Source organism: Arxiozyma heterogenica, assembly GCF_036370985.1.
Source record: "Arxiozyma heterogenica strain weizmannii chromosome Unknown scaffold_26, whole genome shotgun sequence".
NCBI classification, from domain to species: Eukaryota; Fungi; Ascomycota; class Saccharomycetes; order Saccharomycetales; family Saccharomycetaceae; genus Arxiozyma; species Arxiozyma heterogenica.
The window spans coordinates 123,407-150,450 of NW_027042679.1; the positions used below are offsets into that span (position 1 = coordinate 123,407).

The 27,044-nt window shown below is 29.5% G+C and overlaps 10 protein-coding genes across 10 annotated transcripts; 5 read left to right on the forward strand and 5 right to left on the reverse strand.

Moving 5' to 3' along the window:
• Window positions 1–492: 492 nt before the first annotated feature.
• Window positions 493–2,928, reverse strand: TOP1 (DNA topoisomerase 1; the record flags this gene model as incomplete). The annotated part of the gene is made up of 1 exon (XM_064859553.1): window positions 493–2,928. The coding sequence occupies one exon, from the start codon at window positions 2,926–2,928 to the stop codon at window positions 493–495; it is 2,436 nt and encodes an 811-aa protein (XP_064713509.1).
• A 1,621-nt stretch (window positions 2,929–4,549) lies between these two features.
• PWA37_003014 (GATA-type transcription factor) lies at window positions 4,550–5,842 on the reverse strand (the record flags this gene model as incomplete). Its single annotated transcript, XM_064859554.1, has 1 exon — window positions 4,550–5,842. One exon carries the CDS (start codon window positions 5,840–5,842, stop codon window positions 4,550–4,552), a length of 1,293 nt encoding a protein of 430 aa, XP_064713510.1.
• Window positions 5,843–7,626: 1,784 nt separating this feature from the next.
• On the forward strand, window positions 7,627–8,250 carry YPT7 (Rab family GTPase YPT7; the record flags this gene model as incomplete). Its single annotated transcript, XM_064859555.1, has 1 exon — window positions 7,627–8,250. The coding sequence occupies one exon, from the start codon at window positions 7,627–7,629 to the stop codon at window positions 8,248–8,250; it is 624 nt and encodes a 207-aa protein (XP_064713511.1).
• Window positions 8,251–8,469: 219 nt separating this feature from the next.
• Window positions 8,470–10,818, reverse strand: RRP6 (exosome nuclease subunit RRP6; the record flags this gene model as incomplete). Its single annotated transcript, XM_064859556.1, has 1 exon — window positions 8,470–10,818. The coding sequence occupies one exon, from the start codon at window positions 10,816–10,818 to the stop codon at window positions 8,470–8,472; it is 2,349 nt and encodes a 782-aa protein (XP_064713512.1).
• Window positions 10,819–12,030: 1,212 nt separating this feature from the next.
• Window positions 12,031–16,329, forward strand: HSL1 (protein kinase HSL1; the record flags this gene model as incomplete). The annotated part of the gene is made up of 1 exon (XM_064859557.1): window positions 12,031–16,329. One exon carries the CDS (start codon window positions 12,031–12,033, stop codon window positions 16,327–16,329), a length of 4,299 nt encoding a protein of 1,432 aa, XP_064713513.1.
• Window positions 16,330–16,819: 490 nt separating this feature from the next.
• Window positions 16,820–17,569, reverse strand: UTP11 (rRNA-processing protein UTP11; the record flags this gene model as incomplete). Its single annotated transcript, XM_064859558.1, has 1 exon — window positions 16,820–17,569. One exon carries the CDS (start codon window positions 17,567–17,569, stop codon window positions 16,820–16,822), a length of 750 nt encoding a protein of 249 aa, XP_064713514.1.
• A 553-nt stretch (window positions 17,570–18,122) lies between these two features.
• MTC2 (Mtc2p) lies at window positions 18,123–19,013 on the forward strand (the record flags this gene model as incomplete). Its single annotated transcript, XM_064859559.1, has 1 exon — window positions 18,123–19,013. The coding sequence occupies one exon, from the start codon at window positions 18,123–18,125 to the stop codon at window positions 19,011–19,013; it is 891 nt and encodes a 296-aa protein (XP_064713515.1).
• A 416-nt stretch (window positions 19,014–19,429) lies between these two features.
• Window positions 19,430–20,164, forward strand: YJU2 (mRNA splicing protein YJU2; the record flags this gene model as incomplete). Its single annotated transcript, XM_064859560.1, has 1 exon — window positions 19,430–20,164. The coding sequence occupies one exon, from the start codon at window positions 19,430–19,432 to the stop codon at window positions 20,162–20,164; it is 735 nt and encodes a 244-aa protein (XP_064713516.1).
• A 63-nt stretch (window positions 20,165–20,227) lies between these two features.
• YJU3 (acylglycerol lipase) lies at window positions 20,228–21,169 on the forward strand (the record flags this gene model as incomplete). Its single annotated transcript, XM_064859561.1, has 1 exon — window positions 20,228–21,169. One exon carries the CDS (start codon window positions 20,228–20,230, stop codon window positions 21,167–21,169), a length of 942 nt encoding a protein of 313 aa, XP_064713517.1.
• A 2,252-nt stretch (window positions 21,170–23,421) lies between these two features.
• BUD2 (GTPase-activating protein BUD2) lies at window positions 23,422–26,721 on the reverse strand (the record flags this gene model as incomplete). The annotated part of the gene is made up of 1 exon (XM_064859562.1): window positions 23,422–26,721. One exon carries the CDS (start codon window positions 26,719–26,721, stop codon window positions 23,422–23,424), a length of 3,300 nt encoding a protein of 1,099 aa, XP_064713518.1.
• Window positions 26,722–27,044: the final 323 nt, after the last annotated feature.

A 27,044-nucleotide genomic window follows, 5' to 3' on the forward strand; every position in this document is an offset into this window, starting at 1 on the left:
AAGAGAGAGGGAGGTGCACAAGGTGAATAAAACTGATCTGATGGTGGCAAACGTTCCCGCAGCGTCTTACTTCATTCCCTCACACCTCGAGGGCATCTTCTTTGATTGTGATGTTTCTCCAGCTCTTAAAATCGAAAAATTTCTTTTGCCAAAATTGAGCCACTTGAACCAATAAAAACTAAGAATTCGTGGACTCCGAGAAAAAAAAATAGAAACACATACAATTTACGAATAGCAAATATTATTATATATATGTAAGTATAAAGATAATAGCAACAATCCTCTGATGAACTCACTAATAGAGCATTCACAGACATTATACACTTGAGTGCACGTGTGTACTTACATGTTTACGTCTTTGCTGTATCCCAGCTCTATCCATTTGTCCATATGTATGTGTGTGTCTATGCATATATTTATATATATATGTATCTATATCTATATATATATATATATACATATATATGTCTATCTACTTATGCATATGTGGGTTTAGAAACGCCAACTCTCATCAACTGATTCGATCGCCCATTTAAATTTGTCTCGAAGTGTCTTAGGGAATATCTTTTCTATAGGGACGTTATATTTCTTGCAAAAGACAACTGATAATCTTGGATCTATATAATTGATCTTTGATGTTCCTAGAGATACTTCAGAATTTTCCTCTTTATCTTGTAGTTGGATCGAACTAACTCTGATTCTTTGTTCCAATTTTTCTATTTGTTTCTCACATTTCTCTACCGTATTATAACGTGATTTCAACTCTACTACACCAGTCTCTAATTCTCTTTTATATTGAAGACGCAATTGCTCAACTTTATCTAACCATTCTTTCAAAGTCTCTTCTGATAATAATTCTTCACCCTCAAAGTTTCTTTTATCATTATCACGAGCAAATTTAATCTCAGATTTCTCTCTTTCACGCTTAATGATTCGGTCATGAATCTGTGCCTCTTGTTCCTTAGTGATTTCTTTAATTTCCTTGAAAAATTTCGTCCTTCTTTTCAATGTTGGATCGATTTGTAACATAGCCTTCTTGAATCTAATCTTTTGCCATTTCAATTCTTCAATCTTTAAATTTGCACGTTCCACTGCTTGTGCATGGCCCTTTGTCACTGATCTTTGATGGTTACAAAGAATGGCCACTGTACGATTGGCTGCATTATACCTTAATAGTTTTTCTGCTATAGTACCTTTATTTGGTATCAAATCTAATTGATCTTGCATCGTCTTCGATGCATTATACGTACGGAACACTTTTGCTGTCAAACCAGGCATATAGTTTTGTAAATATTTATTTAGTATAGATGGATCCAATCTATCAAACAACTGATGTCCTGGCTGTTTTGGCGGTCTTTTAAAGATCATTAAGTCTTTGAAAACCTGTTTGTCTACTTCCACTTCTTGGTAGAATCTAATCGAATCCTTACCCAAAAAATCAAATATTACTGTATTTGGTGGTTTTAATGTAACATGTTCATATCTCAAAGAACAACAACCAACTGTGTCCGCCTCATCTTCGGATTTCTCACCACCGGCTCTTAATGCAAAAACATCAATAAGATATGTGGCTACTGCCTTTTGTCTCTCTAACATGAGTTTACTCTTTAGATTACGTCTATAATCCTTTCTAATTATATCAATGTAAGATTTCAGTTCTCTTGCTTTTTCAAATTTTTTAAAGTCACTTTGACCCTTTAATGATGAATTAGCTGCTAACCTAACATATTTATGTGACCCAAATATATTTTCTTTCCACATGGCTAGCCATTGAACCGTATTATCATGTCTAACTTCCCCCCATTTATGCCCTGCTGGTGGATCAGGAATAGGTGCGTCCTCACTAAGATTCAAAGTGATATCTTCCGGATATACTCTTCTCTTTAACTTCCCTGTTTTAGGGTGTGCACCACGTCCTCTAAATAAATCAGGTGGTTCCACTCTGAAATTACCAACCTGTTCCCTTCTACCATCTAACTCGCAAAACCTATAAGGTTCCTCTAGTTTCGCCCTTTCCAATCTATTCTGTTTCCTCTCCTGCAATGACAATTTTTTCTTTTCTTCTCTCTTCAATTCAAAATATTTATGCATCTTTGTAAAATCACATTTATCAAAAGTGTTAATCTTAATACCATTTAAAGTACCACCGTTTTCTTCTAACACTTGTTTAAAATCATGGAAGAAGTTTTTTTGGAATACTGGGTTTTTACCATGGTCGGTTTCTAATAAAGCTGCATAGAAACCTGCCACTTCTTCAGCCTCAAGAGGTAAATCTACAGGCTTGCCATCATAATATAATTTAACATGAGATGGTAATGGCTCGTAATCAGGGGGAAACATCACACCATTATGTTTCAAACTATGCCATTTAATCTCATCATTATTATTTTGATTCTCCCACCATTTGTATTCTTCTTCTTCTTCTTCTTCTTCTTCTTCTTCTTCTTTCTCCTCCTCTTTTTCTTTTTCTTCTTCTTGCGACAATTCTGTTTTCTTAACTGTTTCTTTCTTCTTCTTTTGTTTCTTCTCTAATTTAATTTTTTTTAATGATGTATCACTATCTATATCCTTGTCTTGTAATTTATTATTTTCTACTGAATTAATTTTTCTTTTCTTCTTATTCTTCTTCTTCTTTTCTTTGGAGATAGCTGACAGTGATCCATTGCTATTATATTCTACTTTCAATACATCAAATGATTCCATATTTGAATGATCCCTTTGAACGTCTTTGAAACTTGTCATTTCTTTCTTTACTTTTGGTTCATCATTAGATGGTTCTGACAATGTCTGTTTCAAGACCAGTTCCTTCTGTTTTATAACAGATGTCTGAGATAATGGAAGATCGTCATCACTTGAATCAGATTCTGAAGTAGACCCTAGACCTGAATTTTGACTCACTAGTTTATCCCAACTGGAAACGGTCATCATAAATGAACCAAGTGTCTGGCTATCTAATAAAAGATCAATGTGTATTCTAATATATTGGATATATACAGTTAATTAAAACCGCCGAAACTCTAGAGAGAATGAACCATGCAGAAACAAATCTCACGGATTCGGTTCTGTTCAAATACAGATACACTTTGAGCCCTACATAACTGATCAAGATAAAATGAGAAATATGTGTAATGATTTGCTTTCACAAAGAAAAATGGCAGTGTCACTATTTAAATTCTTTATCTCATCGGTTCTTAAAAAATTTTTCAATTTTCCTTATTGAGTAATTGGGTCTCTGCTACATATAGCCGTGAATAAAGGGGAGAAAAAAAAAAGAACTTCAACAAGATTCTTCGAGGTTGAAAGAATTTGATTTTAGAATATCATATAGAAAAGCATATTATATTGCACGGCACAGGATTATATATATATAGAAAACATGAGAACTTTAGGGTTGATCTTGTATCCCATTAGAAAGTTGAAATTTAGATCTGCTGGATTAATATGTTACCGGTTTGAGTAACATGTAAATATATCAAAGAGGAAAAATGTTTGTTTTGCACATTCAATATTACGGAGATAAGATCAAACAGAATCGAAATAAATTAATATATTATGAAAAATTGTCAAAAGGTAAATATATATAAGTAGACGACTTTACTTATTAATTTCCCAATCTGGATAAATAAGTTATATACACTTTATCATATGTTTCTTTTGTATTTATATAATTATTAATTCCGAATCAAAAGATCGAGGGAAAATTACACTACATCTCAATATAATAATAATACATAATAATAACATACAATATGATCACCGACGCTAAGAACATGTATACTAATATTATTCATCCAGAGGAAGATCAATGTTTTTTCTGAAATGAAGTTGGTTTGAATGTTCTGCACATGTATTCTTGTATTTTCGTTCATGTTCAATATTTACTTTCATAACCAATGGATTGAAATTGTCAACTATATTTTGTTTATTACACTATATTTTATACATTTGTGTAAATATTTCTGTATATATTGTACTGTTTTTTTTTTTATTCTTAGTTTTTTTATGTATAAATTATGACAAATATTCAGAATAAATTCAACTATTGAAATGCTAAGATCTATTCAAAAAGAAAAAGAAAAAAAGGAAAAAAAAGAGAAATAAATGCAAATTCTTTTCTTACCCTAAAAAATATTGTACTATTTGTTTTTTTCTTTGAATTTATTCATGCAACCCTCTCTTTTGTTCTTCTAATCAAAAGAGAAATACATCCAAAAAATGTCCAAGAAAATATTTTTAATTTTTGTGTAATCTTTGTTCTAAAAAAACAAAAAAAAAAAAAAAAAAACAGAGAAAGAGAGAGAATAGAAAAAAAAATTGCATATTGCTTATATACCAGGAAAGGCAGATCCAGAAGAAGTCCTGTTATCTGTCATAGATTATGATTTGTAGGTCAGGTGTATTTATCATTATCTTGGTCAAAAAAAAAAAAATTTCTTATAGTATAAATTATTCTAAATAAAATCTCGGAGTAAATTTTTATATATATGTAATAATATATGGATATAAATTTTGAAAAATCCAATACATATTGATTTATAAATTATATTACCTAATTATCAACTATAGAAACAGTTTCAATGCTCTCTGCTGGTTTAGCAAAAGGGTTTTTTTTTGAAAAAGAATCTTTTGAATTGAAAAGTATCATTGAATCCTTGATAACAGGTGTCACCACAGGAGATACTAATTGTGTATTTTTTGCATCTCTTGATCTTTCACTCTGATTCTTTTGAACATACCATGATTCAATATGCTTTTTTTCTCTTTCTTGCTGCTGCTGTTGTCTTGACATAAATTCTGATGGGACATCAAAGTCTGGGGGCACTCTTCTATTGGTAGCACATTTCAATTTCCTATAAGCCATTATTGTATTGGCTTTCTCGATACCAAACTTTTGTTTTAGTTTTCTATAGAATAATCCACAAGCATTGCATATTTTTCGTTCACTACCATAAGGACCTGATCTCCATTCAGGCGTTTTTTCTACACTCAAACAGTGAGAACATGGTTTCCCATCCATTTCATGATTTCTTTTAATATTACTAAAGTTGTTACCTACTTTTTGAGTAATTTTCTTCTTGCAAATCATTTTGTTATTCAATTTGAAATTTGTTGATAGATTTACTCTTGGTATATTTATATCATGATCTTGATTACTAATAATATTTGGTTTTGATGTTACCACATTTACCGAATGAACAGTCTCCAACTTTTTTTTTGGAATATAATAATTATCGTTTTTATTACCATTTTTATAATTAACTGTGAATGGTAATGTAAGAGAATTAATGTGATTAAAATTTTTATTATCAATACTGCTGTTACTCATGATTTTTTTTTTGGTTTCATGGCAAACATTAATTAATCGTTGGCTCAACTGATTTAATTCATGTATATTATTTTGGTGGTAAGATTGATACCATTTCATTGAATTTTGCCTTTTCAAACTTTGAAAGACATTGTTAATATTATTATTTATATGATCTATTTTTGAAAGAAATTCAATAGCCTCTGATTCCGTATCGGAATTTTTATTAAATTCTAAATGTTGTGGGGAAGGATAGGAATAAGAAGATGATTTTGTTATTTTATCATTTAAATAGCTATTGCAGTGTTTAAAATGTGAATTGATTGATGGAATTAGTACAGTGGGTAAAACTAGTTTGTGCGATTGCTGTTGTTGCATTTTTTGTACCTGTTGTGCTTGTTGTACTTGTTGTCCACTTGTGTTTACTTCATCCATTGCGTTTAACAACAGATGTATTGACATCTTATAATTATTACCATTATAGTTATTATGTCTAGTACTGTTATTGTTTTGATTAATTAAGGACATTGGATTCATATGAGTTGTTTTGTTTCCTTTTTTTTTTATCTTTTTTAATGATTATTTGTGTATACTTCTATGTTTATGTTTTTACCTATAAATATATGTTTTGTTCAAGTTTAACAAAACTGAAACTAAAAAGATGTAGATAGATATAATCTTTTTCTTTTAATTTCCAAAGTTCCAGATACTTTATATATCATATAAGTATAACTGTTTGTTTTTATTAGAAATATACAATACTATAATATATTTTATTTAATATGTAAAAAAAATCTATTGCTTGAATTACCTTCCTATTGTGTCATATTGATTAATTTTAACCTTAAATTATGTTATATTTCATTGCTCGAACTTTCATAAACATTTAATTTTTTTGAATCCATTCCTCCCAAATTCGTCGACAAATAACTTTAGTGTTATCTATTTACTTAACTATTTATTATTAATATTAAACAATTTTTTAAGTTCTTTGCTTTTATTAAGAAACTTCGACCTGTTTTCCCCTCTTTACTATTATTATTCTCATTTTGAAGGGACTAAGCTTTTATTCAGTTATAAAACTATTGCTTTTATTATCAACATATTTTTTTCTTTTAAAAAAAAAATCCATTTTATAATATTTCTATTGCTTTAAAAATTATTCTTGACTATATTCTCCCCCTCTAGACTTGACTAAAGGATATATATATATATATATGTGTATGTATGTGTAAACCTATATTTGTTTTAAGTGGCTTTTTTTTGTGATATATCTATATAATTCACTTATCAGATAAAGGGAAGAATGAAAAGATGTAAAAGGAGACAATTATTTACTTTCCTATTCTTTAAATAATGTTTTTCTTAACTTTTTGTTCAATTGGACTTTTTTTTTTGTTTCCTATAAATATAGCAAGTTCTACAGAGATCGATAACATAGCAAATGAAATTGTATTACAAAGTCAAACTGAATTTGACATTAATACCCTCTGGGAAAAGATAGATATTTTACAAAGGGATATTAATAATTATCAAGATACTATCCTGTCAACCTTGGCATCAGATAAAACAGAGGTCGAATCTACCATCTTAATAGATTCAAACACTTCAAAAACAAAATCATTTAAAGGTAAATTATCCTTAATACCTTTGCGAAAAGACACAATGGAATCATTGCTACCTAACTTAGCCATTGATGTAGCTAAATTATATAGCAAGTATGGAATTTTCTACGTTAAAGTTGAAACAGTTTGAGTCGTGATTAAGATCACACCATTTACTTGTATCATATAAAGATTTAATATATGTTCGTATGTATATATTTAATTATTATAAAGCATATTAGAAGGATTCTGGGTTTACATATCTTAACAGCAACCACGCATATTCATCATGCACATATAAACACAGAGGAAAAAAATTTCCTTCTTACTTTAACTTGGTAAAACAATCTTAAAAAAAACAATAACACATTATAATATTGTAGATATCAAAGATTTAACTGGATGTGTATATAACAAACATTATCATGCATAAATACACATGAATATATGCATGTATGTATGTATATATGCACACACAGCAAAAGAGAAAAGATTATTGATTATTCAGTGAGGGTGAAAATTCAAAAAAAAAAATGTAGAAAGAAGAAATATTAAAGATAGACTTGATTTCTTTTTAAAGAAAGGGTTGATATTCGATTAAAGTTAGTGATTGCAATTCAATATATTAATCTAGATTATATATATATATATATTTTGATAAAGTGAGAAGTAAACTAAGATATACCGAGAAAGAAGACACATTTTAGAATAATAATCATGTCCACACGAAAAAAAAATATATTGAAAGTTATCATATTAGGCGATTCAGGTGTAGGGAAGACTTCTTTAATGCATCGTTATGTGAACAATAAATATTCACAACAATATAAAGCCACAATTGGCGCAGATTTTTTGACGAAGGAGGTCGATGTAGATGACAAAGTGGCAACCATGCAGGTTTGGGATACTGCAGGACAAGAAAGATTTCAATCTTTGGGTGTTGCATTCTATAGGGGGGCGGACTGCTGTGTGTTAGTGTATGATGTTACTAACACCAAATCATTTGAAAACATTAAGACTTGGAGAGATGAATTCTTAGTACATGCTAACGTATCATCACCTGAAACTTTTCCGTTTGTTATTTTGGGTAATAAAATAGATTGTGAAGAGAATAAGAAAGTTGTTAATACAAAGAGTGCTCAGGAATTGGCTCAATCGTTAGGTAATGTCCCTTTGTTTTTCACTAGTGCCAAAGATGCAATTAATGTAGATAATGCTTTTGAAGAGATTGCCCGAAATGCTTTACAACAAAATCAAAATGATGCAGATGCTTTTGAAGATGATTTTAATGATGCTATTAATATTCAATTAGATGGTGAGCCTAACTCTTGCAGTTGTTGATAATTACAACTTCATATATATATATATATACATATATATGCATATATATGCAATCCAAACTCGTATTCTATTAATTGGTCCGTCCCCTTTCTTCTTTGAATCAAAGTATCTTCCCATCATTACTGAAGTATGTCATACCCTTTAATGTAGCATGATACAATTTAATTAATTTATTTCTACATACATATATATATATGTATCTGATGTATAAAATATAGTCTATCTCTTAAATGAAACATTCCTACCCTTGGTAATATTTTTCCTTTTCTTAGCTGCTTTAACGGTCTCATGAATTTGAGAAAATGGATCGAATTTTCTTTTCTTCTTCTTGCTATTGTCATCTTCCTCAGAAACCCTCTTTGAACTAAGAACTTTCTTCTCTTTTGAATAGTCAATAATCTTGATAGGTTCTTCATTTTCACTCTTATGTTCATTTTTCTTCCTTGAATTTGTAGAATCTCTTTTAACCTTCTTTAATACTACTATCTCATTCATATCCTCTTTCTCTTCTGTCACAATCGATGGTATCACATCAATATTAGTGGAGGATTCAATAGCAGAAGTATCAGTTGTAGCAAACGACATTTCTTCATTTGGAACTGGAATGGTATATTCAACTTTGTTTGATTCATCTATCAGTTTAATAAATGCTTCATGGCGTGACTGTAAGACAGTTTCAGGTACTATCTTTGGATTATTTTCTTTATAGGATATGATATGCTTATTATTGGTCAATTGACCTAAAAATTTAGACTGATTCATCCCAATTATGTCTTTATTATCTTTAGTTTTTTCTATAGCCTCTTCTGAATATTTTTTTTCTAAGCCATTGAACTGTACAAACATATTTCTTACTTGTGAAAGTGTTAAAATATCGGTTTTAGTAACTTGATCAGGTACTATTGAAATATTGTTCATAGAAGTTATGCTTGAATTATTATTATTGCTTTTCACACTTGTTAAGTAATTTTTAATCATGTTAGCAATTTGTTTGGAGTTTGATCTAACAGTATCAGTAATAAATGTGTTAACAGAGACAACTCCAGCAGCATCTATTGGAGTATATGCTACCAAAGATATTAATAATTGATTTGGCATTATGTATCTTGGTGATTCATCATCCCTTCTTGCCATTGTATCTCTCCAGATATATAATTCTTTCACCAATTGCTCTTTCTCTAATGGGACATTATACTGGTACATTAAAGTCCTCCAAGGATCTATCTTTTCAATCGGACTATAAACTGTTGGTATATTGATCTTGGGTCTATATTTAGAGTATTCAAATCTTCTTTTTGCGACTTCTCTTGATTCTTTAAGCACAGAAGCTAATTTATTTTGTTTAATCAACTCATTTCTTAATTGATCGAAGATGTTCAAAAGGAAATGTGTATCAGCACGTGCATATGCTAACAAAGGTTTGCTCAATGGTCTTCTTCTCCAATCAGCTAGTTGATATTTTTTAGATGTTTTAAAATTGACAAATGTTTCTAATAAATATGCCAAACTATGTTTAGGGAAGCCCAAAGCCTTTGACGCATGATAAGTGTCAAATAAACTTACAATGTAAAGACCCAAATCTCTTTGTAACCAGATAATGTCCATAAAGGCACCATGAAACACTTTAGTGATCATTGGATTTGTAAAAATTTTATTTAGTGGGGACAAGTCATCTCTTAGAGCGATTGTATCGATTAAATAATCCTTATCTCTGGTACTAATTTGCATTAAACAGACGATACCATAGTAGGATCTAAAATCGTGATGTTCTAAATCGATAGCTAGTTCTTTATAATTAGATAGATCCTGGACCAAATGAGGGATTTGGTCTACTTGATCAATCCAAATGGGTTCTGTGTCGTTCCATGATTTAAATGGGATTGGGTCTTTAATCACGAGGATATCATGATTATATTCTTGGTTTTCAATTTCGTATTGATAAGGCTGAGGGTAGTGAGATGGAATGTTGCCATTTGTGTCTTCATCTACTAATTTTAAACATTCTTCTAATGGTTTTAAAGCATTTGGTTTCTGTATCAATAACGGTTTGAATGGATGGGATTCACTATTGTCCACTGGTTTTTTAAAAGTTAATTGTGGTTTCGAGATTCTTTTATTATCAAAATGATCATTTGTATCATTTATATTTTCTTCTAGATATTGAAATTGAGAACCATCATTTAATTTGTTAAAATTCTTACTGTTGTTGTTGTTGTGGTGGTGGTTGTTAATTCCATGACTATTATTAAGGATATCGATGGATCTATCTGCTCTTTCAAATAAATTATCGATGAAATTAGTGTAGTCTCTCCAATCTTGACCTTCCAATTGATCTTTACCAGATTCAATGGTAGGAGCATGTTCATCAATAGAGAAAATGATAGAATTGATCATGTCTAAGAGATCATTTTTTAAATGATCGACAGAATTTGCAATGTCTTTGTCTAAAGTACTATAAAACTCTATATCTTGAGCAGCCAAAGCATTAGATGCTCTAACCGTTCCTACAACTTTAGAGAGCACCTCTTTTGTATTGTCGTTGTTATTCACTTGTTCTTTACTGGACATGACTATTAGCTACTTCAGTAGTTTGAATGTGGTTAAGAAAGGGCAAATATGTTAATAAAACCCTTTTTTTCCCTAATAATATAACGTTTTTGTTCAAACTGGCAGGGGTGGAGACTCACTTTACTTTACTTTACTTTACCTTGCTTCACCTCATTCCCATCTTATCTCACCTCATCTCCTCTCATCTTTTTAATCTTCTCTCTCTCTCTATAGTTTGTACTCTTTTGAAAAAAAAAAAATTTTTTTCCTTTCCCCTCAGTAAAATCGAAAACTGAAAAAAAAAAAAAGAACACAACACAAATAGAAAAATCTTCACAAAAGCGGAATTTGATTCCTCTTTCGGAATAACACAAGGGATTTAAAGGGAAAAAGCGGGAAGTGCGGAATAATTCCGAAATTCTACAGGATTATTCCGTGACATTCCGTCCACTGCCTTTCTTTTTGTACTTCTCAGCTAATAATCATAATAACAGCAATAATACACTTACATGAAACAAAGAATATGATAAAGGTAGTCGTTTGAGTTACACATTCACAGATATCCACATATATTTTCCAGCAAAGACAGCTGTCTTTTCAGCTGAAACAACTAAAAAATCAGAAAAAAAATCAAAAAAAAAAATCAAAAAAAAAAATCAAAAAAAAAAAAATAAAACAGGAAAAAGAAGGAATTTGAGACGCGAAATGTTCTGATCTGTGCTTTCTATGTTGTTGTTGTTGTTGTTGTTTTTTGTTTTAGATTTTTAGTATTTTCGTGTCACTTTGCAAATTTAAACCTTTTTATTTAAAAATTAAAAGAAAAAAAAAAAATAAACAAATAAACAAACAAAAACATGAGTAGAGGGTTTGATAAAAATTGAAATTGAGAAGAGATGAAGACATCTTGGTTCCTGGTTTATGTATTTTTTTTTTACATTATTTGTTTGCTCTATCAGGTTTTGATACAATAAGTTGACACAAATAGAATTCAAGGTTTTTTTTACTGCCAGCACTTTTAACTTTTGCTTTACTTTTTCTCTCTATCATTATTTCTCTTGTTTTGTATCTTTTTATACTGGTTGTTGATCAACCAGCATATATTCTCAAATTATAATCATTAGTTATAATCACTACTACAATAGTAGAAAAAGACAAGTATTCAATTGATACATATAATTATCCTTTCCTTACCTACCATCCATCTTTTTACACTTTTGAATATTTTTTTTGTTCATGCCATCTTCATTGGCACAAAGTGCTGCAACTAATGCCATGAAAAAAGTCGTTAATAATCAACATAATCGTTATCATCATCCTTACAATAATCCTAATAAATTAAAAACTATGCATTCATTGAAAAATGGGAATAAAAAAATTCATATTGATAGAATCATAGAATCTGTCACTGATGCAAAGAAAAGATTATCTCATACTGAATCCTTATTAAGCAACACTAATACAATATCTACCGATATTACTACCACTACTACTGTTACTTCTACAACAACAACAACAACCACTGCCAAAAAAAATAATAGTAACAATAACAATAATAAGAATAACACCAATAGTGATAATGCTACTAAATCCTCTAAAAGAAAATCTAGAGATACTGTGGGACCCTGGAAATTAGGTAAAACTTTAGGTAAAGGTTCTTCAGGTCGAGTAAGATTGGCTAAGAATATAGAGACAGGCCAGTTGGCTGCCATTAAAATTGTCTCCAAGAAAAAATATATGAGAGTAACGTATAATAATAATAATAATAATAGTAGTAGTAGTAGTAGTAGTAGTAAGGACAACAACAACAAGACTAATAATAACCAGTCAAACCCTAATATACAACAGAACCAAACTAATAATGCCGCTATGCCAGTTAATCCATATGGTATTGAGCGTGAGATTGTTATTATGAAGTTAATATCACATGAAAATGTCATGGGTCTATACGAAGTATGGGAAAATAAAAATGAACTATTTTTGGTGTTAGAATATGTAGATGGTGGTGAATTATTCGACTATTTGGTGTCTAAAGGTAAACTACCCGAATCTGAAGCAGTCCATTATTTTAAACAAGTCATTGAAGGTGTAGCATATTGTCATTCTTTTAACATTGTGCATCGTGATTTAAAACCAGAGAATCTTTTATTAGATAAAAAACATAAGATCATTAAAATTGCAGATTTTGGGATGGCTGCTTTAGAATTGCCAAATAAACTATTGGAGACATCATGTGGTTCCCCACATTATGCATCTCCAGAGATAATTATGGGGAAGCTTTACCATGGGGGACCAAGTGACGTTTGGTCTTGTGGTGTAATTCTTTTCGCCTTATTAACTGGTCATTTGCCCTTCAACGATGATAATATTAGAAAATTGTTGATGAAAGTGCAATCTGGCAAATTTCAAATGCCTGACACATTATCAAATGAAGCAAAGGATCTGATATCGAAGATTCTGGTGGTTGATCCAAGGAAAAGAATCAAAATAACGCAGATCTTGAAACATCCATTGATAACAAAATATGCACAGTTTGATAGGACGTATTATGGTGTCTTTAATTCTATATCTAATTTAAACGGCTTAAATAACATGAATCCATCTATTGTTAATATTGTATCAAGACAAGATATTGATGAGTCTATTTTAAGAAGTCTACAAATATTATGGCATGGGACACCGAGAGACATTATAATAGCTAAACTTTTACAAACACCTTTATCTGAAGAAAAAATTTTTTATTCGTTATTATGGCAATATAAACAAAGACATACAGAACCAAAAAATAATTCAAGTCAGGATACTACTTCTACGAATCAACAGGCAGCATTGACAAGTAGAAAATTACAAGAATTAACAAATGAAATTGATATGACATCAAATGTAAAACCCACCTTGGAAACTAATTCCAAAGACAAAATTGAAAAAGAAGATGATTTTGGGCACAGTTTTGGTTATGGAAATTCATTTGAACATATTTCAAAAGTAGAACGTACTACTGCCACAGATGCAATAAATAATAATAGTAATAATAAACTCGCCACACCTAAATTAGAACAGAAATCTCAATTCAGTATATCGACCTTAATGGAGGACTCTACTGATGATAATGTTATCAATATTCCAAGATTACCACCAGCAGTTCCTGCTTTTACTGTATCATCTTCTAAGGTATTCAAAAAGAGTGGTTCGATGATGTCAATACATTCGAAATGGCCACTGAAAAGTCCTAGCCCTAAAAAACCCATACATAAATCGGAATCACGTAAGTCATTGGTTAAAGCAAAAAGAAGAACATTACACAATTCGGAATCTAAAAGATCTCTATACTCTTTACAATCAATTTCAAAACGTTCTTTAAACTTAAATGAATATTTAATTGATGAAAATAAAGATTTTGTTCCTACTTCAGATTTATCAATATTACCAAAAGTTGATTCTGGCAATGAGTTTGCCATCCTTTGTGAACAACTGCTATTTGGAAATGGTCTTGATAGGATTCTTGAAGAAGAAGAAGGAGAAGGAGAAGGAGAAGAAAACCGAATGCCAAATGGGAATGAAAAAAGGAATGAGAAGATTAATGATATTACCTTTGGTGGAGATAAAAATACTGATGAGTTAGTTAGATTAATTGATAATTCTAGTTTTTTGGTAACCTCATCGCCTATTAAAAAAAGTAACCGAGTAGTAGGAGTTTCCAGAAATACATCAATATTGGGGAATCAGTCATTAGAATCTACTGATAATGCTATTGAATCTTCTTCAGGAATCTCAGAGTTACCATCAAAAGGTGTACTATCATCATCTACGTATCGAACTACCAGACCTGATGAACGTAAAGAGTCGAAATTAAGAATTACATCCGCTCCTATGGACCAACCAAATATCTCTTTAGATCCTCGCAGAAATGTTTCACAACCGGTAAAACATAGTGTGTTTGATACTCTGATGAAATCGCAAAGAAGGGGTAATAATAGTTTTAGTTTGAAACAGGATAATCAAAAATGGTCTGATTATACATCTAAACTAAATAAGGAAAGGAAGATTATTACGCATAATCCTTTACCAAGGGATAAATCAATTGTAAATATGACTTTGAATGAGGATTTATCCATGGATGACACCAGTGTTTTAGCACAATCTAGTACCATACAACAAACACAAAAACCATTACTTTCACTACCATCTACTTTATTAAGCCAAACTACAACTTTTAAGGATTTAACTCAATTTCTGAAGGACATTGATGTAAATGATGAACTAGGCACAAAACCAACCCCAGTATTAGTAAGAAGATCTTCTCGTCGTTTAAATAAGCCTACACAACCTGCACCTATTACTCAACAATATATACAGCATGATAATGAGACTTTTAATGAAGATACAGATTTATCATTAGCACTGGATATACCTACTACCACTATGACAGCACAGATTATTAAAATGAAACCTACTACTCAGATCATGGATACTAGAGTGACTTTAGTCGCAGAAAAACCATCAATACGTCCTTTTACTTCAGATGATCATGAATCAATTAACATATTTGAGGATGTTAGCACGACAAGTAATTCAGATACAAATACTTTGAATGAGGATACTATGTCAAGTGACTCAACATCAATTTCACGTGTCCATCATCGCAAGAAGGTAGCTTCTATTGATACTTTAAACACATCTAATATAGTATTGACCCCACAAACAAATGTTCGTGTTAGTCTCTATGCAGGTAAAACTTTGTTACCATCGAAGGATAATGCTAACATCGAACGTGAGACTACAGAAGAAATTATTTCTAGATTTCAGTTAAGTTATAAGGATATAGGTAGCAAGAAATATAATAATGAGATTTGGGCATCCTCGACAAAATTAGGGTATTTAAATAGAGAGAATAATGCAAGCACAGATTATATGTTTAAAGATTTAGAAGAAGATCTAGAATGGCAAGATGAATCATTAGATGTCAATAAATCTGCAGTAAACCACGTTTCTAAATCTGATGAGGCAGCTATAAAAAAGGATGATACTAATGACTTAGGAAATGTTAAGAAAGGTGATAATCGTGTTACTATGTTATTTGATGAGGAAGAAGAAGAAGAAAAGGAAGAGACTAAGAACCATCATGAAGAAGATTATGGGAATGTGGATATTAGCACTAAAAATAAAATAGGAGATGCACATGAAAAGATAAATGCCATGACACATACTTTTGTACAACATTCTGGATTATCTAAAAACATTTCTGAGGTTGAGGATAGCATTAACAAAGATAAACATAGTGGCAAGTATAATACAATTCAGCAAAAGCAACAGCAACATCAACAAGTTGATCCAAGGCGAATATTAAGAATGAAAACAGCAAAACCAGACTCAATGGAGATTGGTTCCAAAAGAGTAAAACGTGGTTCGTCTAATTGGTTTAATCGTATGATTAAAAATATTAAATGGAGTAACAAAAATTCTAAGAGTAAAAAAAAAACGAAGTCTATTGGTAGTAATAATAAAGAAAATAATATGGTTGATTTACCACAATAAAAGTAAATCCTGTTTATAAGACATTTTCCCTTAAAAAGGGAAGATTTTGTAAAAAGATATATGTCATTAGATAGAATAAATTTAATAACATTCCTTTCAAATTGGTAATATTTACTGAGACATAGAAGGATATATTGATATTAATTGGGACATAGTTTAATAAAAAGAACCTAATCAATCTTGAAAACTTCATGGCTGAATCAAAGGTATGAGATGGTATTGTATATCTTCCAAAAGATACTAGAAGAGTATATTCGAATATATTTCCTTTTTTTTTTTGCTTTTTTTTTAGACGTTTTGGTTAATAATTATACATTTGCGTTTCTAACTAAATAAAAGAATTTTAATATATATATATATATATATCCAGATATAATTCCATGTAATATTAGTGATGTTAAGTGAAATATCAATTAGAAAAGAGGTAATTATTAGGATGGTAATGCTCATGATGATGTTGTTGTTGTTATTATTGAATGAATTGTAAAAATCAACGCTTACGTTGTTTTTTCCATTTGAAAGTTCTTATACCATCCTTAACAATTTTTTTTCTTGGACCGTTCTTTAATAATTCATTATTATAATTCATTTTATTTTCTAATGATAAAAGTTCATTAGATCTTTCGATGTGTCTTTTGATATTATTAGCTAATTTTAAAGATTTTCTTTGTTTTTTCTTTAAATCCAATAAAGGATCTCGTATTATTTCTTGTGAATCTAATGAAGATAACTGATCAAGGGACAATCTATTTTCTTTTCTATCTAATAAATCTTTTGTTGTATTAAAAAATTTCAATGGATCAAATGAGTCTAATTTTTCCTTAGAATCCACAAAGACTTTATGATTCCCCTTTGATTCGAATTTCAATTGGTCTTTCAACTTATTTATCTTTGCAACTTCATTTAATCTTAAAGTTCTAATATAATTAACGTCTTGCGTTTTTAATAACTTGACTTGATCATTGGTTAGGCTCGATGATTGATCATTTGAATGTCTAGACTTAATTAATAGACCATCATTTCCCAAACGGGCTTTAATCATGGCATGGTAGTATTCATCAGGATTACGTTGTTTTGCCTTTGCCTTCAAATATTTTAGAGTTGTTTGTTTTTTATGATAATCCTGACTTCTCTTTTGATAGTCCTTATGTTTTTCTAAGAGACCGAGTCTCTTTCTCTCATTTAGTTGAGATCTTTCTCGATGCTGTTTTTTCTGAATATCATGAACTAATTTAGCCATTGTTTTTTGTTCTTAATTTATTTTATTCAGTGATGTTTTTATTTTTTTTTCTAACCCTGAATGTAATTGTATGTTTATGTGGGTGTTATTTGAATATCCATATGTAACCAATACAGATGTTGCCTTGATAATACAAGAATCAGTCAGCAGAGGAGATGAGATGAGATGGGAAGAGAAGAGTTGAGTTTCTTTTAATAAAATTTAATAATTTTCGTTGTATTTTACTCAAAAGAAAAAAAAAATTTTTTTTCTTTTTTCCCTTCTTCTTTTTTTGTTTTTGAATAAATCCAAATTCTGTATGGAGAGAGAGAAAGAGAAGAGAGTGTAGAGAAGAATACTGGGGAATAGTATAGAGAAACCTGAGTGTACATGCATTTGCAATGGACTTGTGTTGTGTTAGTATACAATAGTTTTTATTTGAAGATCAAATAAAAAAGGGGTAGTGTGCATCATGAATAGATAAGTAGAGGGGGAATTAGTTAATAGCAGACAAGAACATACAAATACGCATAGATATACAATTATAAAAGAAATATATATATATATATATATAATGGTGGGACAACAATTTATACCTTATAGATATGGAGTGAAGTGGGCAATCCAAATGAGAAGAAATGCAATTATTATATCTCCAGATAACAAATATGTGGATTTGGGGATTGACGGTTCTGCTGTAATATATAATATGGCTGATTTAAATAGTAATAATAGTAATAATCATAATATATATATAATACCTAATATAATTGAATGGGATACCACAGAACAGAAAATGTTATGTCATTATATAAATGATCATATGGTGGGTTCCCCTATCTCCAGTTCGTGTAATAACATCAACGGTGTTAAGAATGAGAGTAGAAAGGATAACACAATGTTTATTTGTTTAATACCTAGTTTTAAGGGACGTTTCAAGATGATAGACTGGCTATTGCACAAATTTTGGATATGCTGTGAAGAAGAGAAGGATTCTAAGAAAGAAAAAGAAGAAGCAACGCAACATAACGATAATAATGACACTAAAGGTGGCAAGAGCATGATGGGACCATTGCATGTTAGCCCAAGCCTAATTCAATACATCAAAGATTTGATGATTCATCTGAGAATGCATAGATTGTTGGTACCTGGAAAAGGTGGTGGTATTCATACTGGGACTTTAAACGATATGATTATGTTGTGTGAACTGATTGGTTCTGAGATCCATGGCAGGGACTACGTTATACCAGAAGACATTAAGCAGGGGTTCAAATGGTACATACCATGGCATATGATACCTCTGCAACCAGATCAATGGCAGTTAGATACAAGTTTATTGTATGGCAGTGATCCTCGTTATGTGAAGCAATTTCACGAGATTGTGTCCAGTGTTCGAACCGAGCCTGGCGCCCTTGAGTATCTCATAGTTGACGATATTTTGAGAAATGTGATACCGGCGATTTGAAATAGAGGAAGAAATAAAAAAAAAAATTTTTCTTAAGTTGATATATCTGAAGAAGTAGAAAGTGTGACAAATGTCCAGGAGAAAAGTCTTTGATTGTCACTCTCGCTATATAAGCATCGCTTATCAATTCTATCACACATCTAAATAGTGTATATGTTAGAAGGAACTATTATTCTACTTTTTTTTTGTTCCATTTTCTCTTCCTCTTTTTTACGTCTTTATTTATTTAGTCATTTCTAAGCACATCTCTGTTCTTTTTACAAGGGAGGAGAAAGAAGGATTATTCCAGGTTAATTAGCATTCAATCCAAAAAAAAAAAACGACGGTACTGTATCTCTTTATACACACATACATACCTACATTTACATATATATACATATATATATATATATATATATATATCATTGGGTTTAACAATGAGCAATATCAGATTTATGAACCCTTGCACCATTCAGTGTGACTCTTGTGGAGAAATCATTCCGCCCCGTAGAAAGTTTAATGGGAATAAACAATTATTGAAGGAAAAATATCTTGATAAAGTGAAGATATATACCCTATCATTTCATTGTCCACAATGTCATAATTTGCTAGTTTTACAGACAGATCCACAGAGAGCCGACTATATCACAAAATCTGGATGCCATAGGTTGTTTCATGATAGCAGCTCGACAGAAGGTGTCGATACCACTAAGGGAGATGATGTCGATAACGATAAGACAAAACAAATTGAAAGCCGGTTGAAAAAATTACAAAAACAACAATCGCAGATGGATGAACTGAGTAAAATCCAAGAATTACAGTCAAAGATCCATCAGCAAGAAATGTTGACTATGGGTTCAACCAAAGTGGAAAAGTGTGATAGTGAAGGTGATGCTGACGCTAATGATGTTGTTCCTGGTTTTACAACCAAGTTTTATTCGGAAAATTCAATATTCCCGAGACCTGAAAAACAGGTCTCAAAACAATTCGAAGAAGAGTCCACTACTATTAACACTTCAGATTTGATTAAACTAAGAACAACACACATTAATAACAACAACAACAGTAAGAATAATAACAATAAGACACTAGATAAAAAGAATTCATCTTTATCGTTAGGAGTTATCATTAAAAACAAAAAGAAGAAAGGTAGAATTGTTAAAAAAAAATAAAGTTTGACACAAACTAATAAACACACTTCATTTTATTATTATCGTTATTATTATTTTGTAATAATGTCTCCTAAATACCCATATCCATATAAATTAAAAACCTCAGAACCTCAGTTACAATATGAAAAGTTTAATGGTGCAAATTTTGGATACATGCTTTGGAATGTACCAGATGGTGTTGAAAGACTTGGAAGAGTGTTATTGGTTCACGGTTTCGGCGAATATACAAAGATTCAATATAGATTAATGGACAACTTGGCTCTTCACGGTTTCGAATCATTTATCTTCGATCAACGTGGTGCCGGTGTAACCACAATTGATGGTGTTAAAAATTCAAAGGGTGTAACCAATGAATACCATACTTTTAATGATTTAAACCATTTTATTGAATTAAACTTGAAGCAGTGTAAAGACTTAAACATACCTTTGTTTATGTGGGGTCATTCAATGGGTGGTGGAATTATTTTAAATTATTCATGTCACGGTAAATTTAAATCTGATATCTCAGGTTATATTGCATCAGCCCCATTAATTATATTGCATCCACATACAAGACCAAATAAGATTACCCTTTTACTATCACCAATGTTAGCGAAGTGGTTCTCAAACACTGTGATCGATACAGGGTTGGATTTAGATGGTATAACATCAGACCCAGAGTATAGAAAATTTTTGGCTAATGACAAGCCGATGAGTGTGCCATTATACGGATCATTTAGACAAATTTATGATTTTATGCAAAGAGGGAAATTCTTATATCAGAATAAAGATAATTATATACAAAAAAATTGTCCTAAGGATGTCCCAGTGGTAATTTTTCATGGGAAAGATGATATTATTAATGATCCAAAGGGTTCAAAACATTTTATAGATAATTGCCCGGCAGAAGACAAACTATTGAAACTTTATCCAAAAATGAGACATTCGATCTTTTCACTGGAAACTGATGAAAATTTTGATGTTGTTTTTACTGATTTATTGCATTGGTTAAAGGAACATATTTAGTCTACAGTTATAGTATATATTATATATTAATATTATATTAAATAGGAAAAAGAAAAAGAAAAAGAAAAAGAATAATAATACTATATTAATATTATATTAATACAATATTGTTTGCTTATTCAAAAAAAAAGTGGGTGGTTGTAACATTAAAGTAAATTTGGCTTTTAAAGCAAATCTTTTTATGAAATGAACTCCAAAAAACTTTATGTATTGTTTGGTACACTGAAAAATAGTTTATTTTGATACTAATTTTTAATAGAACAATATTAAAATAACAAAAAAATTAATAGTTAATATTTTACATTGTTTATTTATTGAGATTTAGTGTTTCTATGTATTGAGTAAATTAGACACAATCTCAATATTATTCTATAATTACTGTATAGTTATTAATATAGGAAAACTAAGCAGATTTTTTTGTCCTTTTTCTTTTTACATATAATAGAAATAATAACATGCAAAAAATATAAATAAAATAAAAAATTAGTACGAAGGGATATCTGGTTTTATATATTTAAATATTGAGTTGTTAAGTTATTCTCTTTTTTAGATAGAAAAAATTGATCATCTTAGTTTTTTTAGTACTATCTAAAAAATAAATATTCAGTTTTTTATTAATTGGTTTTTGTTTAAACTTCCTTAGTTTATTTATGTTATTCTAAAATACCTTATTCCAGCAATATTTATCTATTTAAATAACGGTTTATACATTGTCGTCTATTTAAGTAATATACTTTTCACATCTTGGGATTAAATTTTTACATTTAGCTTGAGAAAATTTCAATTTCAAACCATGCTATCTAGACCAAAACAGGTTAAAATTGTACTCAAACGAAAGGCTATTAATATTTTCAATAAACAATTATTTTGATGAATGAACCTAAGAAATAGTTTTAGAACATCACTTTATGTGCTATTATATAGTCCAATATAATAATTTTGTTCTTTATAGTAAAATATGACAAAATTTAAACCAAATAGCATCTCTTTCTTTTTCCAAAAAAAATATTAATCAATACACACACAAGAGTAACTTTGGAAAAATAAAGTCTTTACAAGTTAAGATCAAAAACTTTAACATATATTGAACATATTTTGTTTGCATTTTATATCCTATTCTCAATATAAAGAAAATAATAGAATGTGATCGAATTAAAAAATCCATAAAAAAGAGCATAAATATTTTTTTAGAAATTATAAGACTGCAATATAGTTCATTTAAAATCTATCCAAATAAAACGCGTCAAAGACTGAATAGTTTTTTTCTTTCTCATGAAATTAGAATACTACAGATTATTATAAAGATAAAAAGTTTAAAAAAATGTCATATTTGAAAAACCATGATTGCAAGGATATTCTTATACTTCAGCTATTAAGGGATCATAATTCTATTCTATTATTCTTAGATTAATCTACGAAGAACCATATTTTTATACAAAGTCTAGATACTTTAGAAAAGTCCATCAAAAAATTAACTAGTAATAACTCTTTGAATATCCGTAATTCCATAAAATATAATAGTTAAATGACCACTATATTATTCAACCTTCTTTAACCTACCCAATAAATAAAAAAAAATTTAACCTTTATGGTTTGAACATTGCATAAAATAATAAAAATAAATGGTAATATTCTTGCCAGTTGTCATAGATTATTACACAAAAATCATCAACTATACATGGAAAAAATTAAAAAAAAAAAGATAGAAAATGGAGGATGACTCAAATTATATTAACTTTGTGAATAATATAATTCAAAATAGTATTGCTCAATTAAATAAGATTTAACCATATTCTTGAACAAGAAATGTAAGATATCTTAACGAAATCTATATCAGATCAGATATACAAATTAAAAAAACTCCATGGAACAATTCATAACAACTTTATTTGGTGGCTTTTTTATTTTTTTCGAAAACTCATATCAACCCATTATTATATATATTCCATGATTGGAAGGGAACAAATATAGGTATATTTAAAATACGAAAAAGATCTAATATAATATTAAATTTCATGACTTAAGTTTACCGTTTTTTCTCTTTCATCTTTTTGATCTATCATAGTTCACTTTCTTAATTATAGATATATAATAACTTGTATAGTATATAAAACAAGGAAATATGCTATTTAATTCCATATTTATCATAACAATTGTTCTATATTTACAAGTACTAAAATGCAAAATATCAAACCACTACAACTTATTAATTCTTGAAAATAGAAAACTATTTCTGTTTAAGTTTAAATATCTTATTTTTTTGTGTGGAACCACCGACTAATACCGTTGCCACTATTATCGTTATTACCAACTATGCTATTTCTTATAGTCCTTTTATTGCTAGGCTCTTTACCCACAATAAGAGATGTAATGCGTGAAAATCTTTTCTTTGAATTATTCCTAGTTAACGTAGTATCTTTATTACTTTTGTTATTAACAAACAATTTATCTTTTAGCAAATTATTATCTAAACCAGTTTGTTCTGTGTTAAATTTTGGACACTCATTGTCATTATCTGCAGAAAAATCTAAGACGCAATATTTTTCATAATTGAATATATTGTCTTTACCAAAGAATGACTGCTTATATTTATTTATACCTTGCATGTCAATGACTATCTCTATAGTATCATCATTTTTTCTTGTGCCATTTTTATTTGACTGTTTAAGGTACATTGAATGACACAATCTTTCAATATATTCTCGATTATTACTAATATTATGACCAGGGTACTCATTTTTCTCAAAAATAGTTATCAAGTTATTCAATCTGTGGTTCAATAACAGATATTCTTGTTTTATTTCCTCAGTATTACTTATCAAAATATTATTACTATCATTATTATCTTTTATATTATCATGTATCTGTAATTGTGATTTAAATTCATCTCCAAAAATCTCTGTATTATCCTTAGTAATGTCTTCAAACTCTAAAGTACCAATAGTCAGATGATTTGCATTATCAATTTCCTCTTTTCTATTAATACTGTAAGAACCATTGTTATTATTGTTTAATATCTTAATCAATTCTGTTTCGTTACAATGAATATCAATAAAAAACCGACTATCAAAACTATTACTATTATCAATATAATTATCTTTTTTATTATTAATTACTTTTGGATAATTAAATTTAAATTTTTTTGGAGTAAAATCTAACTTCTTTTCACTAACTCTTTCTATGTAATCAATTAATTCATTCTTATGCTTATTAATAAATTTGTCATTCATTGGTGTTAACCACTTTTCTTTCACTCCAAAAAATGTTAGACTGGAGAAATTCAATAATATTTTGCTCAATATAGTTAAGTTACGCCTCATTAATTCTGAGCAGTTACCATGAATCAATTTGAAAAGTTGTGGATTTAATATTATTGGACAAAAGAATCTTAAAAATAATACACTAGACACACAATACAAAGTAACTTCTTGTAATTTATTCTTGTCTAAACATAACATTTCTAACTGCTGTCGAATCAATTTTATAATATATTTTATTTCTGTAGGAAGATCATTACTAGTAGTGTGTATTATATCCCAAAGCTTATCTAACCAGTACAAAAGATTTTCTTCGTTGGTTTTAATCTGTTCATCAATTTCCTTTTTTGTATTTAGCAAAATTCTTTGAGGATCAGTCTCAAAAGATATCTTATCATTGTTTTTGATAAGGTCTTTAATAGTTTCACCTACTGATTTAAATAAATATTCTTCACCAACTCTATTAAAATACTTTTCGACTGAAATAGTGAACAGAGAATTACCACGAAATATAGAGTTGTAAGTTTGTTCGGTAGATCTTAATATTAGTGAAGAAGACGAGCTTGTGAGATAGTTGTTTCTATTCATTTCGTAGCTAATAATATTATGAAACCATTCAAGTTCTTTCTTGTAGTATTGAAATATATTCAACATTACTCTTGATAGAGGCTTCATCAAAGAGATATTCTCTTTCAACTTATCAATTACAAGCTTCAATATTTGATCCATTGGACACCTTAACAATAAGGATTTAAATTTTGAAAAATTGCTATCTGCTAATACAATTTGTAAATTAGTATCAATCTTCAGACATATACTACCTATTTGAAAGTGTGTATTTTTTAGGTCATATATAGGAACCCAAACTTCTGTATTGAATTTCTCGGATTCAAGTATGGTTTGATTCATATTTATTTCACTTATTACTTGAGTTTTTATATTACTCGTCGAATTGTATATATTGTGCACTATCCTAAATTTTAATTCATATATTGGAATGATTTCTTGAATTGTAAATTCTTCTCTCCAAAAGGGCAAATTTGTGCTATGAACAACAGCTGTTTTAGCAATAAGTTTTCCGTTTGCCAATATTTCCACATGTAAACCATAATCACCCAAAGCATCAAGATGAATAATTTCCAGATTTGCCTCAAGTATACATATTCTTAATGTATTTGAAAGCCTCAATTGATTAGAGTTATTCATATAACTTAAAGATAATCTTTCATTTATAGCAAAAGATAACATTGACATGTACCATTGTGTCATATCAAATTTTGATGGAAAAGAAAGTAAGATTTCTTTGCACGATGGATAAGGCCTATTATTAGATTCGTATATTCTGAAATGAGTATTCATCTTAAATCTCTTCCTAATGTGACTATTTTCACTTAGAAAGATACAAAAATTGTCTGGTGTTAATGATGAATCCACACAAATAATTTCTGACCGTAATAAAGTTGTTAAATCAATTGAGTAAATTAGACTACCATCAATCTGTGATAATAATTTTATCCTTCCATGGCCATCAATCACTCCTATAGCTGGAAACCATTCATAAGTCCTTTCATTATGATTTTCAAAAAATGGCAGTGATTTCAGAGCTATATTGTTGTTATTATTATCCGTCATACTCATATTATTATTATTTTTGTTATTATTATTAATATCATTATTTACAAATATGTGTCTATTTGAAGAAATTGGTCCAAAAATATTTAATTGGCAAATATTATTGGTCGAATCTTTTCCTGTCGTTGGGAATATGCTATCAGTATTATCATGTTTAAATAAGCATAATTTATTATATAGGCCAGCTGGTTTCATTGAACTCCACCAAGTAAGAACTATCAATAATTCTTTGAACTTTGATGTTGAAAACACTTTAAAATAGTAATCTTTTGATTCTGATGAAAATATTTCTATGTGGATGATTGGTACAGGATCTTGAGATTTTACTAGTCTGACAACTGACCCTTGAAGACTCTTAATAATTGCGTGATTAGGTGTCTGCTGGAAAGATTCTAGTGCAATGTCCATTTCATGTATTGATAAGTTAGTTGTAGATGATGTTGCATTGATCTGTACCATTTCTTTTTTACCAACAGAATGAATTAATGAACCTCGATCGGTAATTTCTAAAAAATGTGTTTTCCATTCTCCTGAAAACAATTTACTGCACCATTTCACCTGACCAAGGAATATTCCTTTATTTTTTATTATACAATTGACATAATCATCCACTGAGAATTGCTGTTGCAGTTTATTTATTTTTTCAGAAACCGACTCAATCATCAGTGAAAACTATATTCCTTTGATCTAAATAGTTTTCTAATTGAAATATGTAATGTCTTTAATAAGCTAAAATTACAATGTCAATGTTGAATTAGCGTTACAGAGGTAGTTAACTTAGATACAAAGGGTTTAGTTGATGCACTGCTCTAGTAGCTTTACTTCTAATCATCATGAAAAGTTGTTGTTTAGCAGGCTCTTTTACCATAAAAAAATGAATGAGCTAGAAAAAAAAATAAAATAAAGAATATTTCCGCGGACTCTTCTAATTTTTTCGAAAATACTTTAAAATTTATGGAGTCTGTGTATTTTTTTAAGAGAAAAAA